The sequence below is a fragment of the Barbatula barbatula genome (genome assembly GCF_947034865.1).
Source record: "Barbatula barbatula genome assembly, chromosome: 22".
Classification (NCBI taxonomy): Eukaryota; Metazoa; Chordata; class Actinopteri; order Cypriniformes; family Nemacheilidae; genus Barbatula; species Barbatula barbatula.
The window spans coordinates 6600737-6621817 of NC_136785.1; the positions used below are offsets into that span (position 1 = coordinate 6600737).

Consider the following 21081-nt stretch of genomic DNA (forward strand, 5'->3'; position numbering starts at 1 on the left):
GAGCAGAGCAGAGCCGAGTCGACACAGGCAGGTATAGCGGCATCTGTGTGTGTGGAGCATCTGTAAATTGCCTTTCTATTAGAAAATGCAAAAACTCAGAAGAAAGCTACGTTGTTGTAGTGTGTCTGCTGAGTGCTATGGTGTTCTGGTGTATCCGCTGTTCTTTTCAAAAGTAAAAAGAACTAAACAAGAAGAGCTTGAAATGGGATTTTTTTTTAATGCTTCTCTGAAAATGTTTCATTCTCTGTGCATGCTTCCAATTCTTTGAGGATTGCTTTGGGATCTGCTATCTGGAATTGTTGTGTTGCCTTTAGATTTTTTTATTATTTGCCTGGTGAATTTGTTACTTTTACAAGTCACCGCTCCTAGATCTTCTGTAGTTCATTTCCTGTCCTTCTGAATCCTTCTTTACATTTGTATTCTACAACTTTAAACTTGAAAAAGATATTGAAGTTTGTTAATCCCCTGAAAAACTTTTTATACTGAAGGACACACACGTCACTGCAATGCACATGCTGCTTTAAATCAAGGCTGCCAATTAATTCAAGTTTTAATCAAAATAATAACTATAATCCGGTGTAGACACAGTCTAACACTGACATCAGGATTGATTAAATCACTATGAAATCATTTACTGTATATTGAAGACTGCATTATTATGATTGACAAGTAAATAATTAAAAAAGGCATTCAAATGTAATCATTATATTAGGATGTAGTTTAAAACAGTTCATTCGTTCTCCAAGTCACCAATATGAAAAAACAATAACAACGAACTAAAAAACATAAAGTTTCTTTGTTGAGTACAGTTCCATAAAGAACCTTTAACAAGTTCTTTTGCACAAAAACCAAGAGAAAGAGTTCTTTTAACCTTTTCAACTCTGTCAGCCCCCACAGATCCAGGGGTGGGGTCCAATAATGCATTATTAAAATTAAGTTGCAGACCACAAAACTAGACATATATGGTAACTTTTGAAACATTGTAACCTCTGCTTTCTAGCCAGTCCCATTCATTTTCATTTATGTTACTTAAAAAATAATAATTCATCTTCCCACATACAAATTCTGTCCTCGTTTACTCACCCTCAAGTTGTTGCAAACCTGTATACATTTCTTTGTTCTAATGAACACAGAGAAAGATCTTTGGAAGAATGCTTGTAACCACATGGTTATTGGTCACCACCATAGTGGGGAACATTGCTTTATACATTTCTTTATTCTGTTGAATACAAAAGAAGATATATTGAAGAATGTATAGGACTTCAAACTGTTCTGGGGCACTTTTGACTACATTGTATTTTCTCCTATGGTTGTCAATGGTGGCCATCGATTATATCCTATTAGTGTAAAAGGTATCCATTAGACAACCAAGGGGTCTGGGAGCAACTCTGCAGACGGTGTCTGGGTGGACATACTTAAGAGTTTCAGGAAGGTGGTGGAGTAGATGGTCTCTGTTGGGCCACAGTCATCCGATCTCATCCCCAGGGGCTGTGCTCTGCTCTGAAACCGGAATCAGAAGGTGCGCTGTGGGAAGCTGTGGATTTTAACAAGGTAGCTGGCTTTATATGGGCATGTGTTGCTTATTCGTTGGCGAAATGCTCTCAGCACAGCTAATGTTTGACATATTTTCCCTCTCCGCTACTGCAAATTTACAGAGTCCATTGAAAACTCCTCAAGGGCATGACGGGAATGCGGGAGAGTGAATTTTTAGCCTTCAGCTTTTCTGTAATCCAATGGTCTGAGCCCAACTTTACGCCCCTGGTATCAAAAGCATGTGGGCAGAAAAGCTCCTCAAATATATAAAAAACTACTTCGGTATCATTTATAATATTCACATGGCATTAAAACTGCCTGTGGATGCTTTTAATATTTTTTGGACTTGCTCTTGAGGGGCCTTAATATTAAAGCGGTTTTTCATGAGACATCAAACAACAGCTTTCTTTCTTTTCTCATGTGCTCACTGTTGTCTTTTTTAAGAAGACGTGAGGCTAAATCCTATCTGATCATGCGATACAGTCGCAAGATGTATTTCAGAGGCGCAAAGGCATGATGAATCGCACCACGCACGCAGGATTAATCTTTCTCATTACCGCTGCACAGGAAACGGGCGGTGCGCACGACTGCTCCAGAGGCTTCAAGGTTCTGTTTAAACATGGCCAGCCCTTGTTAGGGATTACATTGGACGCAGCTCATTTTTATGGTCGGGAAACCACCTATACCCATATGAAGACAATCAATCTGTTATTTATGAGCACAATTCAAAGCAATTGGGAAATTAGCATATTTAAGGCTTATAAGAGGTCACAGTGGGAGAGCATGACAAGAAGCTGTTTGCGTAATCTATTTAAAATGCTAAAGACAAATACCGGCTTTTCTCATACAAAATATTATAATAAACAATGCAGTTACCATATACAAAAATCAACAGTCAGGGCAGAGGCAAAAGCACACGGGGGGGGAAGCTCTTATTTGTATGCGCTGCCTGCGTTGTTTCAGGACTCGATTCACTAAAGGAATTATGCAAATCAGATAACGCCGCAAACACGCCCAAAAATGTTCACGGCCCAATTTCACAGCACGGCTTCTTGCTGATTCTCAGCTGTGGAGGATGCAGCGCACTACTGCAATCTGACATGCAGGGACTGAAGACCATCGCTTCACTGCAAAGCAGTGCAGAAATGCAGAGTGCACTGCTGTCATCATCACTAGAAAACACATCAAGGGCGGAGATCCGGCCCAAACACATTTGTTTACGCATCATAAAACATTTTATACATTTATATTTAGTTCACCACCAATGAAAATTCTGTCACTATTTACTCACACTCAAGTTGTCCTAACCCGTTCGACTATCGTTGTTCTGCCTAACACACATAAAAGAGATGTTCCAAGAATGTTTGTAACCTAACAGTTATGGGGCTCTGTTGAATGCCATAGTAGAGAAAAAAGTCAACGGTGCCCCAGAACTGTTGGGTTTCCCACATTCTACAAAAAATCTTGTTTTGTGTTGAACACACCAAAGACTTGATGGTGAGTATAGTGATAGAATTCTTTCTTCGGGGTGAACTATCCCTTTAATTTACATCAGATTTTTTTAAATTAAATAAAGCTCTCAATTTAGCTTGATAAGACTGACCTGAGCGTGAAATAAATTAAATTTTTTCCACATACACCGCCTACACTATTCTACACATTAGCAATCACAATAACCCTTAATCCCACTCACTTCTATTAATTAGCAAATGTAAAGCCTCATTTAAAGAGACTAAGATGCATTGTACATTTTATCAGTAAACGCATTCTCTGAGATCAAACCCCTGACCTTAGGGTGGAACAGGTGATGAGCTACGACAACACAGACAGAACAAGAATCAGGAGAAATATAAAATTAAGAGAAAAAAAATTGACAGTGAAAAGCAGAAACCCACGTTTCTCTATGTGTGAAACACCCTCTTTTTTGGCAATTTTTCACTGAGAATTATGGTGTTAGTGGATGTTGCAAAAAAGACCAGCAGTCAAAGACAATGCCATGCTTTTCACACTTTTACAAAACTCTACAAACATGCATTTCTTTCAATTGCGGAGCTCAAGCTCTGTAATCTGTTACGGCTGTGTGTCCAGGTTTTATAAATACAGTTTTTAACACTTAAACAATAGCAGAGATAACACCATCACACGGTCATCAATGCACTTCCTGTTATCTGATGATTCTGGGATTACTGGACGTGGCAAGTGATCCCATGAGCTGCTCAGTTCAAGCCTAGTCACCCACAAGAGTCTCTTCCAGATGCTTCTAAGCGCTTTTATTCCAAATCAGATACTTATAGCAGGGGATAAAGGCCAGACAACCTCCCCCCATCAAGCTCAGTTTCTGATAGCCAGAATGAGGTCATACCCCAGCCCTGAAGCATACGTTTGCGGTTTCCATCAAGTGAAATATCTCACACTAGTTTTTGGAGTTTTTTCTCAAGGTTAAAAAGAGAAGCATGTCTTGCTGTTTAAACATAGTGCGTGTAAGTATAATACATAAATCATATTCGTAACCATTGTCAAAACAAGCAGGTTCAAGCTCTTCATCGACATTAAGCTAGAAATGTGGCTGTATTAATTCATACAGTACATACAAAAAAACAATGCACATGATTATTAATATTATTAAAATGGCAAACAGAGTAAATTACAAACAAAAACGATTAATAATGTTAGTGAAAATGCGATAAAGCAACATATAATGTTGTCTGACAAACATTTAAATATTTTAATCATTTTAACCACTTACTAGTTATGGCTTTGCTACAGTAACAGTAGTTGAACCATATGTAGTAAAATTGTGGAATGGGTATCAATCTACCAAAATATATGGTTACTTACTACACTTTTACTATGATAAATCCATTATTAATTTTACAAACAGCCTTCACCCATCTGAAGTTTTTAAAGCATCTTTGTGTGTGAGTTTTTGTGTATGTAACGCACAATTTTCCATTGTTAGGCAACTGAATTGTCACATCCATAATGGTCCATATTCCTCATTAATGGGCACATGAAGATTTTAATCTAGTAACTATTTGACGTTCTATAAAGAATATCCATTCTCCATTTATTGGGTATTATTGCTTCTGGTTTACACATTTTAATTCACAGAAGTCCTACAAAGAAACTCGTCTCTAACGTGTGTACATTGTCCCTTTTGTGTCCATAATGCATGTATACATTTCTCTTGCATTGACTCATACTGTAGATCATTTTGGTCAAGACTATCTGATAAACTAAAAACAAACTAAACGAGTGAAGAAACCCTTTACGAGTTTGATTTTAGAATAGCAAACTTCAAATATCAGCACTATCGACAACGTTTTTTTCTCTCTGGGGAAAAGCGCGGTTCTAAAACACAGAAAATCACCTTTACTGAACACCGATAGCCTGCTGTGATCTGCAGGAGGGGAAACAGTTAGAAGCGTCTGAGCTCAGCACTGACCATCCATAACATTCAGTGTTAGACATGCTGATCAGGGGTTTAGCCTAACAAACAACTGCACCACGAGCCTGTCGGAGGGAACCTAAAGCATTGGTACAAAGCACACGCTTAGGTGAAGTGAATAATAGTTTTGGAGAAAAGAATGAACCTCTTCTTTCAGTTAAATAATGGCAGCCGGCATGCTGAAAGCAGCTGGAGAAATTCATGGGTGGGTATGCATTAAAAATCATTACCGAGAAATGTGCACACTAGGATTATTCGCTGCGGGCAAGCCCTGATTGCTTTGTGGAGGGAACCTGTGTGGCAAGCAAATCAAACTAGAGAGAATTCGTTTCCCCGCTACACAAATCACTAATTACTTATTAATGGCCAGATGAAGAGAGTCTGTGCTTTCAAGTAAACACGTGCCAGCGACCCCGTAGGGGCAGAGGGGAATTAGGAAGAATCGCTTGGTTAACTGTGACGCCAACTAATCAGGTTCAGTGGCCCTTTTACAGCCTCCAATGCATCGGTGAAAAGTGACAATTTATAGCGCTCGCTTTAAGAATACACAGAAAATATATGCATAGAATCTATAAGAGCGAGAGAGAAAGAACCGGTAGAAGAAATGTATTTTAAGAACACAGAGAACAGAGGCTGGGGGAAATGTCAAAAATTGATTGAGATAAAACAGATGTACCTTTGACATGTGTGGGTTCTGAAAAACACACTCTGCTGTAGCCACAGGAAGGGCACGGAGTATTGCGTTTTGAGTTTTGAGTTTGATTTTCTATCACAGGACAGTGTATCCACAGCATTGCTACAGCATTGTTTGTACAATAGAATGACAAATGGATTACGGGACCATCGGTTTCACTAATTAGAAAGAAGAATGACATCAACATCATACACACCAAACACCCTGCTGATGTTTCTACACAAAAATGAACGTACCTTTTCAAGTTAAATTTAAAATGCGGTTCATAATTCTAGCAGCTATCATGGAAACGGGACAGTTCACCCAAAACTTTCAATTCTGTCAGCGTTCTGTTTATTCACCCCTGAATGTTGTTCAAAGCCTGTTTATGATTGTGGACTTCAAAAGAAGACATTTTAAAATAATGTCTCAATGTTTTTTGTCCAGACAATGGAAGTCGATTGTGTCCAATGTGGTTTGGTTACCAACATTCTTTAAAATATCTTCTTTTGTGTTCTGCAGGAGAATGAAAGTAACAGAGGTTTGAAACAACAAGAATGTGAGTCAATTATTTTTGGGTCTCTTTAATGGATATGACACAAGCTTTTTATTTACAGTAGTAATCTAATATCATCTCCAACTTTGTATCTTTGCCCTTTTAAGCATATTATTACAGATGCATCAAACATCTGATGCATGTTGCATAGTTATGCTTGGATTGTAAACTGATAGTAAACTTTTTTTTACGTCTAAAGACGTAAATTGCGTCTAAAGAGTTTATGATAAAAGAGTCGCATACATGTATGACTTAATTTGACTTAACGTGTGCAGTTTCATGTCCGGCATTTTTTAACACTGCGACAGTGCCATCTATTATTTTCAAACAATCTCCAAATCCAGCGTTTTATCCACAGTTTATATAACATTCATCACAGAAATACAGTTAGAAAACAAATACAGCTCAACTTTTGTTAGCCTTAGAGTAGCGGCATTGATGGGGTGCTCATTCGTGGGCGTGATCTTTCACTCACACTGGGCGTGGTCTTTTATTTGGTGGATGACGCGCTGGCATGCTTTTTCAGGATAGTGGCCAAAAAAGGAATAGGATCTCTTACGAAAGAGTGATCCAGACTTATAAAAAACAAGTTGGAGTGCTGGGGGAGTGTTTCGAGCACAGAACTACTACGTCATACGTCCAACTCGTTTTTTAACAACTTGATGTTCACACATTTGGGACAAAAAAACAGTCTTATAGGCAAACTTTTCAAAATTTCAAGAAACATGCATTATCTGAAGGTGAATAAATAAGCTTTCCATTGATGTATAATTTGTTAGGATCGGACAACTATTTAACTATTTCAAACTCTGGAATCTGAGGGTGCAAAAAATCTAAATACTGAGAAAAACTCTTTAAAGTTGTGTAAATAAAGTCCTTAGCATAGCATATTACTAAATATATACATGGAACATGATCTTTGCTTAAAAACCCTAATGTTTTTGGCATTAAATAAAAATCGATGATTTTGACCCATACAAAGTTTTTTTGTCTATTGCCAAATAAAATCCCATGCTACATATGATTGTTTTTTGGTCCAGGGTCACATTTATAGCTTGAACTGGACAAGATCTTAAAACCACCCTTCTAGTTTAATTGACATCATTTTAAATTCAAGACAGGTCTTGCCAACCTGTCTGAGCAAAACACACACTGGTCATTTCTTCTTATCAAAATGTGTTAATGCAAATGGCATTATGCCGGATGAGAAAAATATCTCAGCAAAGAAACAGCAAAGTAAGAAAATAGTCCATAAGGAACGCAAATTCATTTGCATGTATTAACATATATTCCACTGGGACGTGCAGAAACGTGTAATATTGTTTAGTCAAAATCACATTACAGCAGGGGCTATTTATCTTTTCAGAGGTTGTTAATTTGTTCATGGGGGAAACGTGTTTTCATTTGCATTATGAATCAGGTGTAAACTCCATCTCAACATGTAACTGCTCTCCAAACCACTAATGAGAGAAGAAGCATGGATCTACACGCTCCTGAGAAAAGCTCTGGCCTGGGAATCACAATTATAAATGCAGGAGTGTTTTCTTCATCAATAAACATGATGATCTTACAGTCGCGAGCACTCTCCTCACAGAAAGATTAAAGACGGTCGGTTGATGTTCTTGAAAAGGGTTTTGAGAATGGTTGTTATACACACTGTTAAAAACTCATCATTAAGTTATGGACGCAATAAATGAAAATAACCCTTCTAGCCCGCACTTTTGTGCGAACATTTGTATATGCTTCAAACACTACAAAGATGTTCTCTGTATCCTTAGATACTCTGTCTCTAGATACTGAATGTTTTTTTATCTCAGTCCAACCGTACATTTAATTTAAAAATGAACATTGGCCAAGACCCAAATGCAAGCAAACTATAGTTTTGACAAGAAAACTCGCCAGTAACTTTATAAGGAATGGCAACATAACACATGGCTCGAGTCGAGCTGTAAGAACGACAGTCTGACCCTCACGGAGATTAATGTGACTCAATTCAAACTGTGGCTTGGTGTCCTTAAACAACCTAAATCTCAGAAATGTTACATCATACATTTGTCAAATATATGTTATCTAAAGTTTCTTTTTCTATGTGGAGACACAAGTGAAATGTTTTTCACATTAGGTCACAGATACAAAAATATGAGAAACCGAATCGCTATTTACATACGTTGGTGACCGGTGCAGATTTACTGAAATTTATCTCCTATATGTGATTTAATGAGGGACACAATTGACAAAGCTGTTGCATGTTACTACCAATAACAAAAATGCAATACAATTATACATAAATGCAAATAAAGCAAAAAGAAATATTTGGTCAGTAAATATTGTTAGTTCACACATTATTGGCATGTGTAAAACTCAACTAAAATACTTTAGAAGGTTGTTATACTTTACTAGAATTATTACATTTAAATTTCCTAAAATATTTCTTGCTTCAATATTATAAAAAAAACTTCAAATAAACAACAATTAGAAATGTTGGCTTAGCAACAAACTGAAATACTTTAAGGTCGATGCACTAAAATTATTAGCTGAAAACATTTTTTATAAGATAAATTGATTTCAGATTTCATTAAAACAAATCAACCTTATACAGTATAGCAACATACACAATAAATAATAAAAATGACAAAAGCAATAACCAACTGGATAAACATTTAACTGAAATTAAAATGAAAACAAAAGCCAATTCAATATATTAATAAAACTAGCTTAAGATCCTCGCTGTACATATGTTTTAAATTTGTGTACATTGTGTGTCTGCAAGTCAGATGCTTGCAGCAGTTCTGTTTTCTCCTGATTGTGTTAGAAAGGCAAAAGCTGATCAGGGAGCATTTTAATCCCCAGGCTGACGATAGAATGAAGAGATCTGGCTCCAGTGAACCAGTGACGTGACCAATCTGAACCATGCCTCCATCCTCTCAAACTTAACCCCTAGCTCTACACCACACATCAACAGCCAAGGACTCGAGAGACACGTTCCTATCAGCAGCCCTCAGCCGGTCACTTTTTAGAAAAATAAAAAACTCAGTTGGAACCCGGAGCGAAGCCCGAGCCGAAAACACAGAGCTGTGCCTATCTCCAGGGGTTGAGGGCACTTGGAGCCATCACAAAGACATTTAGCCGTCAAATAGAGAAAAAAGAAAACAAACCCTTTCATAGGATCTTATCAGCAGCCTGTCTGAACGACCAGCTTAACGTCACTGAACGTTTTCCCAAATCACCCGAGACATCACGTTTCCTTTCTTCTTAAGACTTAACTTTTCTTTCTGCATTAATTAAAAGAGTCCTGATAACTCTATTAGAAACATTCCTGTTTCTAATGATAGAGTACCCTTGGAGAACATTTCCAAAAACAACAATTATTCCAGGAGGTTTCTTATTTCTGTCTACATCAAAGGAAATTAATTTCCAAACATTTTATTTTTGCATGCTAAGGAAATGATTCATCATTCATTGTGCTTCCTTTGGTAAACAACCACTCGCAGCAAACGAATTAGGTGGCAGCAAAACATTCATATTGAGACCAGGTTTCATCAGCAGCGCGCGAGGTACGGCTTAGCCTAGTTATTGTGCAAATGGTACTAAATTACAACCCAGAGGAATAAAAATCACAAATGAGATATCATTAATGTTTCTATTACTTTTGCTAGACTGCGATGAGAATAAACAGAGAGCAAATGGAGAAGTTTGGTTTTGGTCTCAGGCCCTCTAAAAAATGCCGGGTTACTTTCAATACAGTGTTTGGTTAAAAAGGAACAAACCTAACGGTTGTGTTGTACATTTACCTGTTCTTGCTAGGTGGTTTTTACCCATTTGTTGAATCAAATATAATAATTTTCTAATTTTATAGTTTAATCCAAGAACTGGGTTTGTCTCTTTTTTTGACTCAACCCTGGGTAAACATTTTAAAAGTGTGCGTTTAGATTTCTCCTAAGACTCCAATCATCTCACTTGTATCTCCTCCAAAGATCTTGAAAAACATACTGGGATCAAACTGCATTTCTAAATATTTTGAGTGTTGTATTAATATGTATTTATTTACCCAGAAATTTCATTTTTTTGCATTCCTTAAGGGGACACTTTACTACCTAATTCATATTTCCCCATGTTTTACTCAAACTCAAGGTATCCTAACTGAATATAGTTTTCTTCTTGAAGAATAATGCAGTCGAATAATTTTACTTCCAAGTGGTTGAATGGGTGTGAATGGGTGCTGACTTTTTGAAGCTCCAAAAAAGTGCATCCATCGATCAAAGAACTGCTCGACACGGCTCTGTGTTTCTTAACAAAAGTCTTCTGAAGTGAATCGATGCATTTGTTTAAGGGAAATATCCATATTGACAACGTTGATGTCTATCTTCCGTCATCTCTCGAGGCGTGCTTTTCCGGCAAATGACGGTGACGAAAGCTCCCATCAGATAAGACGCTGTCCTATTGGAACAAAAATGTAAATACAACGTTCATCACCGGAACTTACCGCCTGCGTCATCTGCCGGAAAAACAAGCCTCTGGTTCACTCGCATTCGAGAGATGATGGAAGATAGACTTCAACATTAATAGCGCTGTCAATATGGATATTCCTCTTAAACAAATGCATCGATTCGCAAAGACATTCTTTGTTAAGGCCACAGAGCCGTGTCGAGCAGTTTGGAGCTTCAAAAAGTCAGCACCCATTCACTCCCATTCTACCGCTAGGAAGTGAAATTATACGTGGTATTATAACTCCGACTGCATGGTTCTTCAAGAAGAAAACCATATTCAGTTAGGATGCCTGAGGGTGAGAAAAACATATATTTGGGATTAAAGAATCCCTTTAAAGGAATAGTTCACCCCCTAAAAAAACTCATCATTCTAAAGATATTTTGAAGAATGTTTATAACCAACCAAAATCGGTACCCATTGACTTTCATTGGTCTTGTCACCTTGTATTGGTTTTGTGAATCAGTACCGCTGTTGTTTGTTTACCAGCATTCTTCTAAATATCTTCTTTTGTGTTCTGCAGGTAAGTCGTACAGGTGTGAAATTACAAAAGGGTTGGTAAATGATGACAGAATTTCTAAAAATGAAACGAAAAATTATTAAATGCATACAAGAAAAATTAATTGTTAACTAAATAACTTCAAATCCCGACTGAAGACAGACTTTCCACACAACTGATCCCACCCTATCTAGAATCCTTAAAGTTCGTCAAGCATGCAAAAGAGCAGACGAACTGTAAACTAATGCTAACCAGCTTTGACAGGCCCGTCAACATATGACTCAAAGCACACGGGTGTTTGCATTCACAATGATTTAGATATCAGGCCTGAGAGAACACAAACAGGAATGAACATTAATTTCTCTCACGGTCATTTACTCACTTGCACAGAATGTCTTTAGTCGCTTCATCAAATCCGCTAGTTCTAATTAGAGCTCAACACTCAATGAATCAATAAAGAATTTTCTCACTGTGGCCCACTGGGTTGCGGGGGAAATTAATATCCGTCTGATCACATTGTGTATTCCATAAAGCTCCTTGCCGAAGAATGAATTAGCATTCAGCAGCATTCTACTAATTAAGAGTTAATTCTACTAATTGAGAGTTAATTAGTATTTTTTTGGAAGGGTAATGTTTTTAATTGCCTCCAGGCTTTTTAGGCGTCACACAATAAATGTCACCGAATTCAACTTTTCTCCTTGCAGCTGGATCTGTTTTTGAAATAAAACTTATTTATACTTAAGGCTCATTCAGACCAAGAATGATAACTATCAGGATAATTTTATTAGCGTCCACATCAACGGACGATAATGTTATGTTTATAACTTGCATGCTGCAGTTTCACATTTTAAATTAGGATGGATTTTGATTGGTTATCAGTGTTTTTAGCAGTCATCAACTGGAAAAAACGTAATCCCATTTTTGTTATAGTTGTGGCTCCATTATTCTCTTGAAGGGACAGTTTAACCAAAAATATAAATTCGGTCATTATTCACAAACCCTTGAATTGTTTGAAATCTGTATACATGTCTTTGTTCTGATGAACACAAAAGCAGATATTTTGAAGAATGTAGAACAGCAAACGGTTCCGGGGCACTATTGACTACCATTGTCATTTTACACACTATGGAAGTAAATGGTGGCCAAGAATGTTTGGTTACAAGCATTCGACCAAATATCTTTCTCTGTGTTCATCAGAAATGTATACAGATTTCAAACAACTCGAGGGTGACATCATTTTTATTTTGGGGTGAACTGTCCCTATGAAACTCAACAAATGATGTGAGATTAGGGCGGGACTATCCTTTTGTACAGTTTGACCATTATCAGATGAAACAATTACACACATATTTGGGAACCATCACCTTTCCATTTTATTTCCACTAGCGCATAAATGACATATCTCACCTTTATAGTAGAAAACAAGAATGCACTGCAGGTGCTCACTTACTTCAAAGTGAAGATCTCAACAGAAGAAAGGGTGGAGACTGCGAGGAAAGCAGACACTGTCTCTCTCTGTCTGATGGGTCTAGATGGTACCATCACCACAAAGTTACTGTCCAGACGCAACTCTGAGAGCGGCTGAAACAATCGCACGCTGCCGATCCTGCGCATGGGTGTAGGTCCTGAAAAGTAACCAGCCGGGCCCAGCTGCCCAGCGCGGATGGAATTGGTCTTGCGGGAGTCCTCTGAGCTGCACTCGCCCGTATCTGTTGACTGTATCATATAATACAGCTCCACAGATGTGCCCTCCACCTGTTCGGGTGCTCTCTGTCGACCCGGTATGACGCTTGGTGGACTGAACCAGCTCGGAAGCGGCTCCAGCTCTGCCACGCACAGTCCGAGTTCCCCTTTTAACCGGCATGTTCCTCTTACCTCTTGGGTCTCATGGAAGGCAAACATCCTGACACAGGGCAGCCTGTCCAAAGCACTGTAGTCGTCCCAGTCTCTGCCCACTACGTAGAATAGAACCTGCACCTTCGGCCAGCTGGGGTGTATTCGCTCACTTATAATGAAAGTCTGGATTTTCCAGTTAAAACTAAAAAGTGGGGAGGATGATGATGATGAGGAAGAGGAGGATGAAGGGTTGTTTAAGAGTCCCGGCCCCAGAAGCTCCGCAGGCACGGGCTGTTCAACAAACAGAGGTCCGTAACTAGCATTGACCGAAGGCATCTTTCTGGCCTGCTGGATGAAGAAAAGTTCTGTACGAGCTTGCAGGCTAGAGTTTCTCATAATATCCTGGTTGGCTTCCTTAAGGAAAAAGGCTGATTCTGCGTTCAGCACCTGGTATTGAACAGGAAGGTACATGGGGCCAAATCTCTGCAATCCATCCAGCAACATCCTGCTGTCGACAACTGCCAAAGAAAAGAGAAAACAGAGAAGAAATTACTAATCACACATCTGCACAGTGACACCTCTAAAATTTACAAATAATGTATTGCAATTTATTCTGAGATTTCAAGTTATTGAAAAGGTCCAGTGTATGAAATGTAGCAGCATCTAGCGGTGAACTTGCAAATTGCAACCAACGGCTCACTCCACTCCTCCCTTTGGAAGAACTAAGGTGGCTGGCTGACACAGAACTAAGATGTTGTCCCGTTTTCACTTCTTTGCCGAAGGAGATATTGTATTTACAAAATGCGTTCTGTAGAAATGTATGTCCGTTAAGGGGTTCTGTTGAAACAACATGCGGTGTATGTAGATAGAAATAGCTCATTCTAAGGTATTAAAAACATAACTCTTCATTATGTAAGGTCTTCATACACCTCTGAAGCTCAGCTCTTACACATCACATTTTATTTTGAGTTATAAACAACTATGCAAGCTTAAAACATTTCGACTTTAGGTATTTACTAAATATGAAATACAGTCACTCAGATTTGAAGATTAATTTATGACTTCTGAAATGTAGCCTACAATAAACAAAATGTCACTGGTATTATTAAACATTATGTAAGAACTTTTCTGCTTTGTTGACACAGTGGTTTTTGGTCAAATAAATGTAGACCCCTAAAGTAATAGACCTAAATTAGACTGAATAGACTGCAGGCAGAACAAATTCATTTGAAGTACGCTGTAGAGACAGTGTGTAATGTTATATTTCACAGAGGTAGGCAGGTATGATATAAAAGCACAGAGATAGACAGTCATTTTTTTCATATACGCTGCAGGGAAAAACATACAGAGCGAATAGTCAATGGTCCATTTTCACCATAGTGAGAAGAATAATATCACTTTGCATGTCCCAGGACTTGATCGTCTTCTAAACTAAGGGATTTTTCATAATTTTTATATTACTTATATTAAATGACCTCTTGGTTTTCTATTAAAGAGTAAGTAACATCGTGAAAATTACATTTCATGCAGTGTGTTATGTTGCCTTGTTTGAAAGTAAGCAGTCTGCCAAGTTGTGAACTCGTTTAAGCAATCACAAACAAATACACCATCTGACCAATCACATGACACTAGGCTCTCGGATAGGAGGGGATTAGATGGATGAATCACGGAACGAATCATCTGAGATGTACATAAACTTGTTGTTGGAAACTCCATAAGCCAAAGTAGGACCTTAAAAATCCAATGTTATGTACTCTTTAAACCCTAGCGTAAGCCCGAGACCTTGACTTAGAGCCACTGTTTAAAAACTAAGAGTCATATATCTTGTGTCAGTGATGCTCCATTCTGCTAGCCCATCTTCAGTAACTGGATCCTTTTACTGAATGCCTTCAACCAGCGGCTCACTGCAGATATTTGGGGTGATAGAAGGACCCAAGAGGCCCCATTGATTTTGCATCACAGCAGTAGTCTGAAAGAAAGAGATGCTGGAGATTTGTGACAGCTGGAGGCAGACAAATCCTAATGGCGCACAAGGCGAACATCCCGGCGAGAGGATGGTTATATACTTACCATTATGCTCAAACAGACATATATCATGGTTTGTTTAGCAGTCTGACCCAAGCAAATTGACTGAATCAAATGAGTCTTACTTACAAAATAGTCAATAAAAGGTAAATGGGGAAATGTTTACTTAAAGATACATTCTTCTTCTTTAGCAGCAATGACAAAAGATGAGAGGGGGACAGAGAAAGAGGTAAAGAAGAAAAAGTAGAAGAAATCTAATTTCTTAAAGCTTAAAAATGCACTGAAGCCTACAGTACACTAAACTGATTTCTGACATTGAGTTTCTGATTTATTTTCAAACTGGGACCTTAAAAAAGTTATAGTCATTTTAGGATTATTAGACAGAACAACATGTCCTTTTCCTTGGACGGAAAATTGTAGATTCAGGCAGTGGAATCAGGAGGAAATGCCAGCAAACCAGCAGTTCTTTGTCAAGCTATTAAGAAAACTTATGTGAAATCAAATTTGTTTAAAGGAACAGGATTCAAATATTAAGTTATATAAATATTTTGTAGTAAAATGATGAATTACTGGATCACAGTACCCGCAAACAAATAACTTTTAATAGCTTCCGAAAGAACAAAAGAAAGAAAGAAAGAAAGTAAGATCCTTGGGTTCACATGACACAAGCAATCTATGTGACATTCCTACAGGACAGAAAGAAAAGAGCAAACAAGAGGAAGGCATTGAGAGAAACAGAAAGAGAGAGAGAGAGAGACGAGTGTTTCATCAGCAGTCAGTGCCTGAACACAGATGCCCTCCTTATCCTCAGACCCAATTACAAGTGAGAGCTGTAGCTTGTAGTGACATATCTAATCACTTCACAATAATGCTTTTCAAGCCTACCTACGTACAAAGACCCACACGCACACAAATTACGCATGCACAAATAGAATTCAAGCAGAGAAATGAAAACCTCTGAGCTCTGAGCAAATCTACACTCTAACTAAAATAACTTCTTAATCTGGCTGTGCGATAAAGGAACTTGCTATACTGCTTCATTTCTGCAAGATCAGTTACAGTATAAACATGTGTTCATATGCTCTATTCAACGCTTTATTAGCAGGATGGCCAAGAATTGACTTAAAAAACTAAAAAAAGAGTAAATAGAGTGTTAATATAATTTAAGCTTTTTTGTTAAACTGTCAAAGGCATACCAGCAAAGTCAACCACGTCCCCACTGAATCTGTTACTACATTGAAACACAATGATTTAAATGACATACATGAAATACCTTATAGACTGATTATATAGACTGTTTCAGCGGCAATATCATAAACAAACGTTACGGAGGCTAGCTGGTAGACCTCCACAACGAATCCATAATTGTTGAGTAGTTTTAACGTAATTGAATACTATTAATATACAATACAATATTAATAAGTATTAATATAAATAAATTGTCATTTTATAACTAAACACACACCGGAAGTTTACTTTGGGCCAGTGCATGCGTCCGATGAAACCACCTATACTGTACCTAGACTGAAATGCATGTCAGGCAGTCCTGCTTGCTAAAAAAAATTAACTGACCATTTCAGGACCTAAACTGAAATCTTTTATTTAGTTAATAAGTGCGAAGACTACAATTATAACTGAAATGTTATAATTTCATTCTCAACCTTCCCGACAGCCATAAAATAGTTCATGTCAACCAAAAAACACTTTCTGAATGATTGCCTTAGTGCCATAAGCAAGGTTCTTTGTTATCGCAAACGTTTTTCTTAATAGCCAATTGTTCGCAATTGTCCAATTTCATATGGCCTCTGGTAGAACTCGCGTCACATTTGTGAACAGTTTCATGCAGAAAAAGCTACCAAGGCTTTTCACTTGATACCAAGAACAAAACTGTTAAAGATTTACACTTATTTTGGCCAAAATGCCATGACAACTCAAGATAGAGAAATCCGACCTCAAAATATCCAACAGAAAAATAAAGTCTTAAATTATCTCTCTGTAATTGCATTTCATGTGTGGGGAAAGATCAGTGTTCATTTAAGTTGAAACAAAGTGGTATTATAATGTTATGATAAATGTTTAGCAATATTTTGTTATGATAGAAGAGTTCAAACGAAACCATAAAGTGACACCATAAGTATCACTTAAATTTTTATATGCGCCAAAACAAAACTTTTCACATGTTTTTGCTTTATGGCCACCACATAATTTATTTAAGCAATAAGCCATTAGAGGGTTGTGCAAGTCAAAGCAGACTGTAAACACAATAAAATGTAGTGTAAACACTCAAATGACTTTTTATTACGATGGCACAAGCATGCTGTTATAAAAACAGAATTAACGTCCAATAAAGCGTTAAACATCTTATTAATGAGAAATGAAAACAAAAAGCAAAGATTCTTGTAAAATGCAGACAACGCACACTTGTGACTGAAGATTCTACAACAGCTTCGAACACAGCACGCCCAATCAGAAAACAGAGTCTGGACGATCCCCTTAATCACTGTCTTTATGTAGAGTTTGACGGCTTAGATGAGACTCAGAATAACAAGTAACTTAAATGTGCTGACGACGACACTAAGCCTCACGGAAAGTGGCAAAAGGGGAGCTGTTAACTACTTTAGGATATACACCACCATGGAAAGCTGCCCCAACTTCCAATTTCAGCCTTCGGGGAAAGTTAACATAGCAAGATTTTGGGCCATCATAATTGGATTGCCCCTGGGCCATTTTCTCGGCTGCCTATATAAAATCAGTATTATGTTAGTGAAGAAGCAGTTTCGTGGGATTGTGGCCAAGTGCTGAGCTGATAGATAACATTAATAATCGTAATCGTTCGGAGTGCCTGCGCTGCATACATTAAATGAGTTGGTATCATTCAGCGTATTGAGTTAATACCATCACTTAAAGGGCACGCAGCAGCACCCCACATATCTTCCATTTGTAGCCACCTGACAGAAAGACAATCAATAAGCCAAATCATATCTTAGGCCACTTGAGAAATGAGGGAAAACGAGTCGTTATGACTGCATAGAGATGGATGGGACGCACAATACCTATAACATGAGAAATAGATCTCCAGACAGGGCTTTGCTCTAGTATGCATTGCGGTTTTTATATGATTCTGTAATAGTTTTCACAGTTCACTCATTGGGGAAAAATAGGATTTGCTTTTTACAAACGACAAGAATGACAGAAATTGTTTGCCTGAAATTGATGTACTTTCGTTTTAGATATAAAAGCTAATATGTACAAATTACTTACAATTTCACTGCGTTAGGTCAAACAATCACACCTTATCTTGTTCATTCTACTTGAAATGTGTACAGTACTTCTGCTTCCAAATGCTGCACATATGTTCAATATGAGAAACAGAAATCAACAGCCTGAAAATGATTTCTGGGACAAACCCTGGAAATAATACTAAGAGGCATTATACTTGTAACTTTTATTTTATTACACATATTTGTGTTATGAACTGTGACGGAGAACCCAAGTGCAGGCAGCAAAACGGGGGTGAAGGGGTTAACAAAGACTTTATTATTAAGTAAACACATAACAAAAACCCACAAGGGGGTAAAACAAGACAAGATAAATAATAATAATCAGTACACGGACTAACTAAACTGATAACTAAACACACTTGACAAGAACACTAATTACAAAATACCAGGACTAAAACGAACACTCACAAAGACTAGCATTAACTTAAGTATTCTTACTGGACAAGGCTTCAATGACGGGGTAACAAGTACAACGAACCAGCACAAGACAATAGACAAGAGGGCATTAAATAGGGAGACTAACCAAGGAGATAAAAATAGGCAGGTGTGGGTAATGAGACACAGGAGGAAAGCAATACTAGGAACGAGAGGGGCGGGGCCAATGACGAGACTGGAGAGAACACATATTATGTCCTGATTGACAATAATATGTTTCTCTCCACATAAAACACATGGGTCTGTCATGATTCTGCCCCAGCAAATTACTTCAGAAAAGCAACTTGTTCATATACAGTAAGATTTACTTTAATTTGATCTTTTTATGTGATCTTGTTCTATGGCTCCCGCCAGTGTTTTTACATATAATCCCACGCAGAGAGAGAGAGAAAAAAAGAGACACAGAACGATAAGCACAGAAATGACAGCACATAACTCCAGCTATCTGGGCATCAAACACAGTGCTGATTGCATCAGCATTGTGCAGTTGAAATCTAAGCATGCGAGCTGCGTCTGAGACGAGGTTGCTGAGCAAAGGCGAGAAAATTAAGCTGATTTTAAATCTTGGGAGACGTGAAACAGACAGAGGGGAAAATGAAAACTCTAAGCTTATGAAAGCCAATGTCAGGCATATCATAAAAAACGTCTGTATCATATTGAAATAAAGGAATACAAAATATTTATTTTTAGGAAAATGGCAAGCTGCATTTGGAGACTGCCATCTCAAGACTTTAACAAGGTGTCATTTTGTAAATAAAGGTGTGTTCGCGCTTTGACAGAATTACAGTACAATGCAGAATATCTGAATCAATTAAAGTGTGTGCTCAACAAACTCGTAATTGCAACTTGTAAACACCAAATTCTCTGCGAGCTCTGACTTGTACCATCTGACCACCTCATTGTCATGCAAAAACACATCAGGAATTTACTTCAGTCTAATAGTTATCTCTTAACATAGTTTAGATAATTCCCCATTGACAATTTCAGACTATTGATTTAATGTAAAATTAATGTGAACATGAAAATTACACCATTCATTGCTGCCATGGAAACAGATCATTCACAGTCCGAGGATGTGACCCGCTCAGAGTCAAACATCACGGATCGTCATCTCATAATTAATTATAAATTACAAATATCGCTAGGAGACTATTAACATCCATTATGATGTCAGTCATGTGATGTCGGTGCACATAAATGCTACGGAATCTCCATCATCAGTTCACAAATTGTAATGAGTGATGACATTTTTTGAGCTACAGAGAAACCCCCGGATCGGCTCTGAATCCTCTGAGAAAATATCTAGTGCTTCTTAAAATGGCTTGTGGATACAGAATAAATTAACCTGGTTAAACCTAATTTGGGCGTTTGCTTGTTGTGATCAATCAAGCTCTAAAAATAACTGCTTTCTAAAAGATTCTAGAAATAGATCTTCCCTGGTTAAACATGATACATGAAACGTTACAATTTTCCATTATGATCATGTCAAAATTTTCTGAATCCCTCTAATGGAGGAAAACTCTCGGTGGGCATTTGTCACACCGGCTGCAGAAATATCTACCCAACATCACTTAATCAAAACATAAGCAATTGTGCAGTAAGGCTTGTAGGGAGCTTGTGCCCCTGGTGAGACATCTAAATAAACAAGAGCTGCAGTGGTAGAGGCCAAAACCATATAGTAAGCACAGAGCGCTCATATTCCAGTCCAGAATGTTTTTATATTACATTATTGCTAGCTAGTGCTAGTTGAGCTCGAGTATACTGTTGTGAGAGCTGGAACTGGAAAAAGTAAATTGACTGCAGTGGTTCACTGAATCCGAAACTTAGACTGGAGGGGAAAATTTGCTGATTCAAGTAGCTACCCACTATGACTGTGGTTGCACATAGGGAGTGCTGAATTTTTCTTTTCTTTTTTAAAGGTAGCAGGCTCAAATGATCAGTCTAACCCGGCGAACCCTCAGCTCGCCTCCATACATGTCAACTAGCGGATGCAATCCTGCCAGTGTTGAATTATGGGAGCTAGTGCTCAAAATGGAAGCAAAGCCCCTGTCATTGGATAGCATGGAGAATGATGTAATAACATGCAGGTATATTCTCTCATTTGGAGTCATACCTCCAGGGTTTCACATCTTCTAGACAAATGAAAAAATAAGCGAGAACAGAGGCTTGTGGGAGGCAGTCAAATGAAAGTATGAGTGATAGCTCGAATTATTAGAATCCAAAGCCTTCGACAATAAGAAATGACAACGGGAGCAGCATGAGAATATATGGGCTTGATTTGAATATGCACACTTGGGTATCTTTTACCCT

The 21081-nt window shown here is 37.9% G+C and overlaps 1 protein-coding gene across 1 annotated transcript in view; it reads right to left on the minus strand.

The window, feature by feature from the left end:
* LOC306911567 (transmembrane protein 132C) overlaps positions 1-21081 on the minus strand; it is a 104854-nt gene that overhangs the window by 61130 nt on the left and 22643 nt on the right. Inside the window, exon 2 of the mRNA XM_079487036.1 lies at positions 12645-13548. Coding sequence (XP_079343162.1) covers positions 12645-13548 — 904 coding nt within the window. The remainder of the gene's footprint in view (positions 1-12644; positions 13549-21081) is intronic.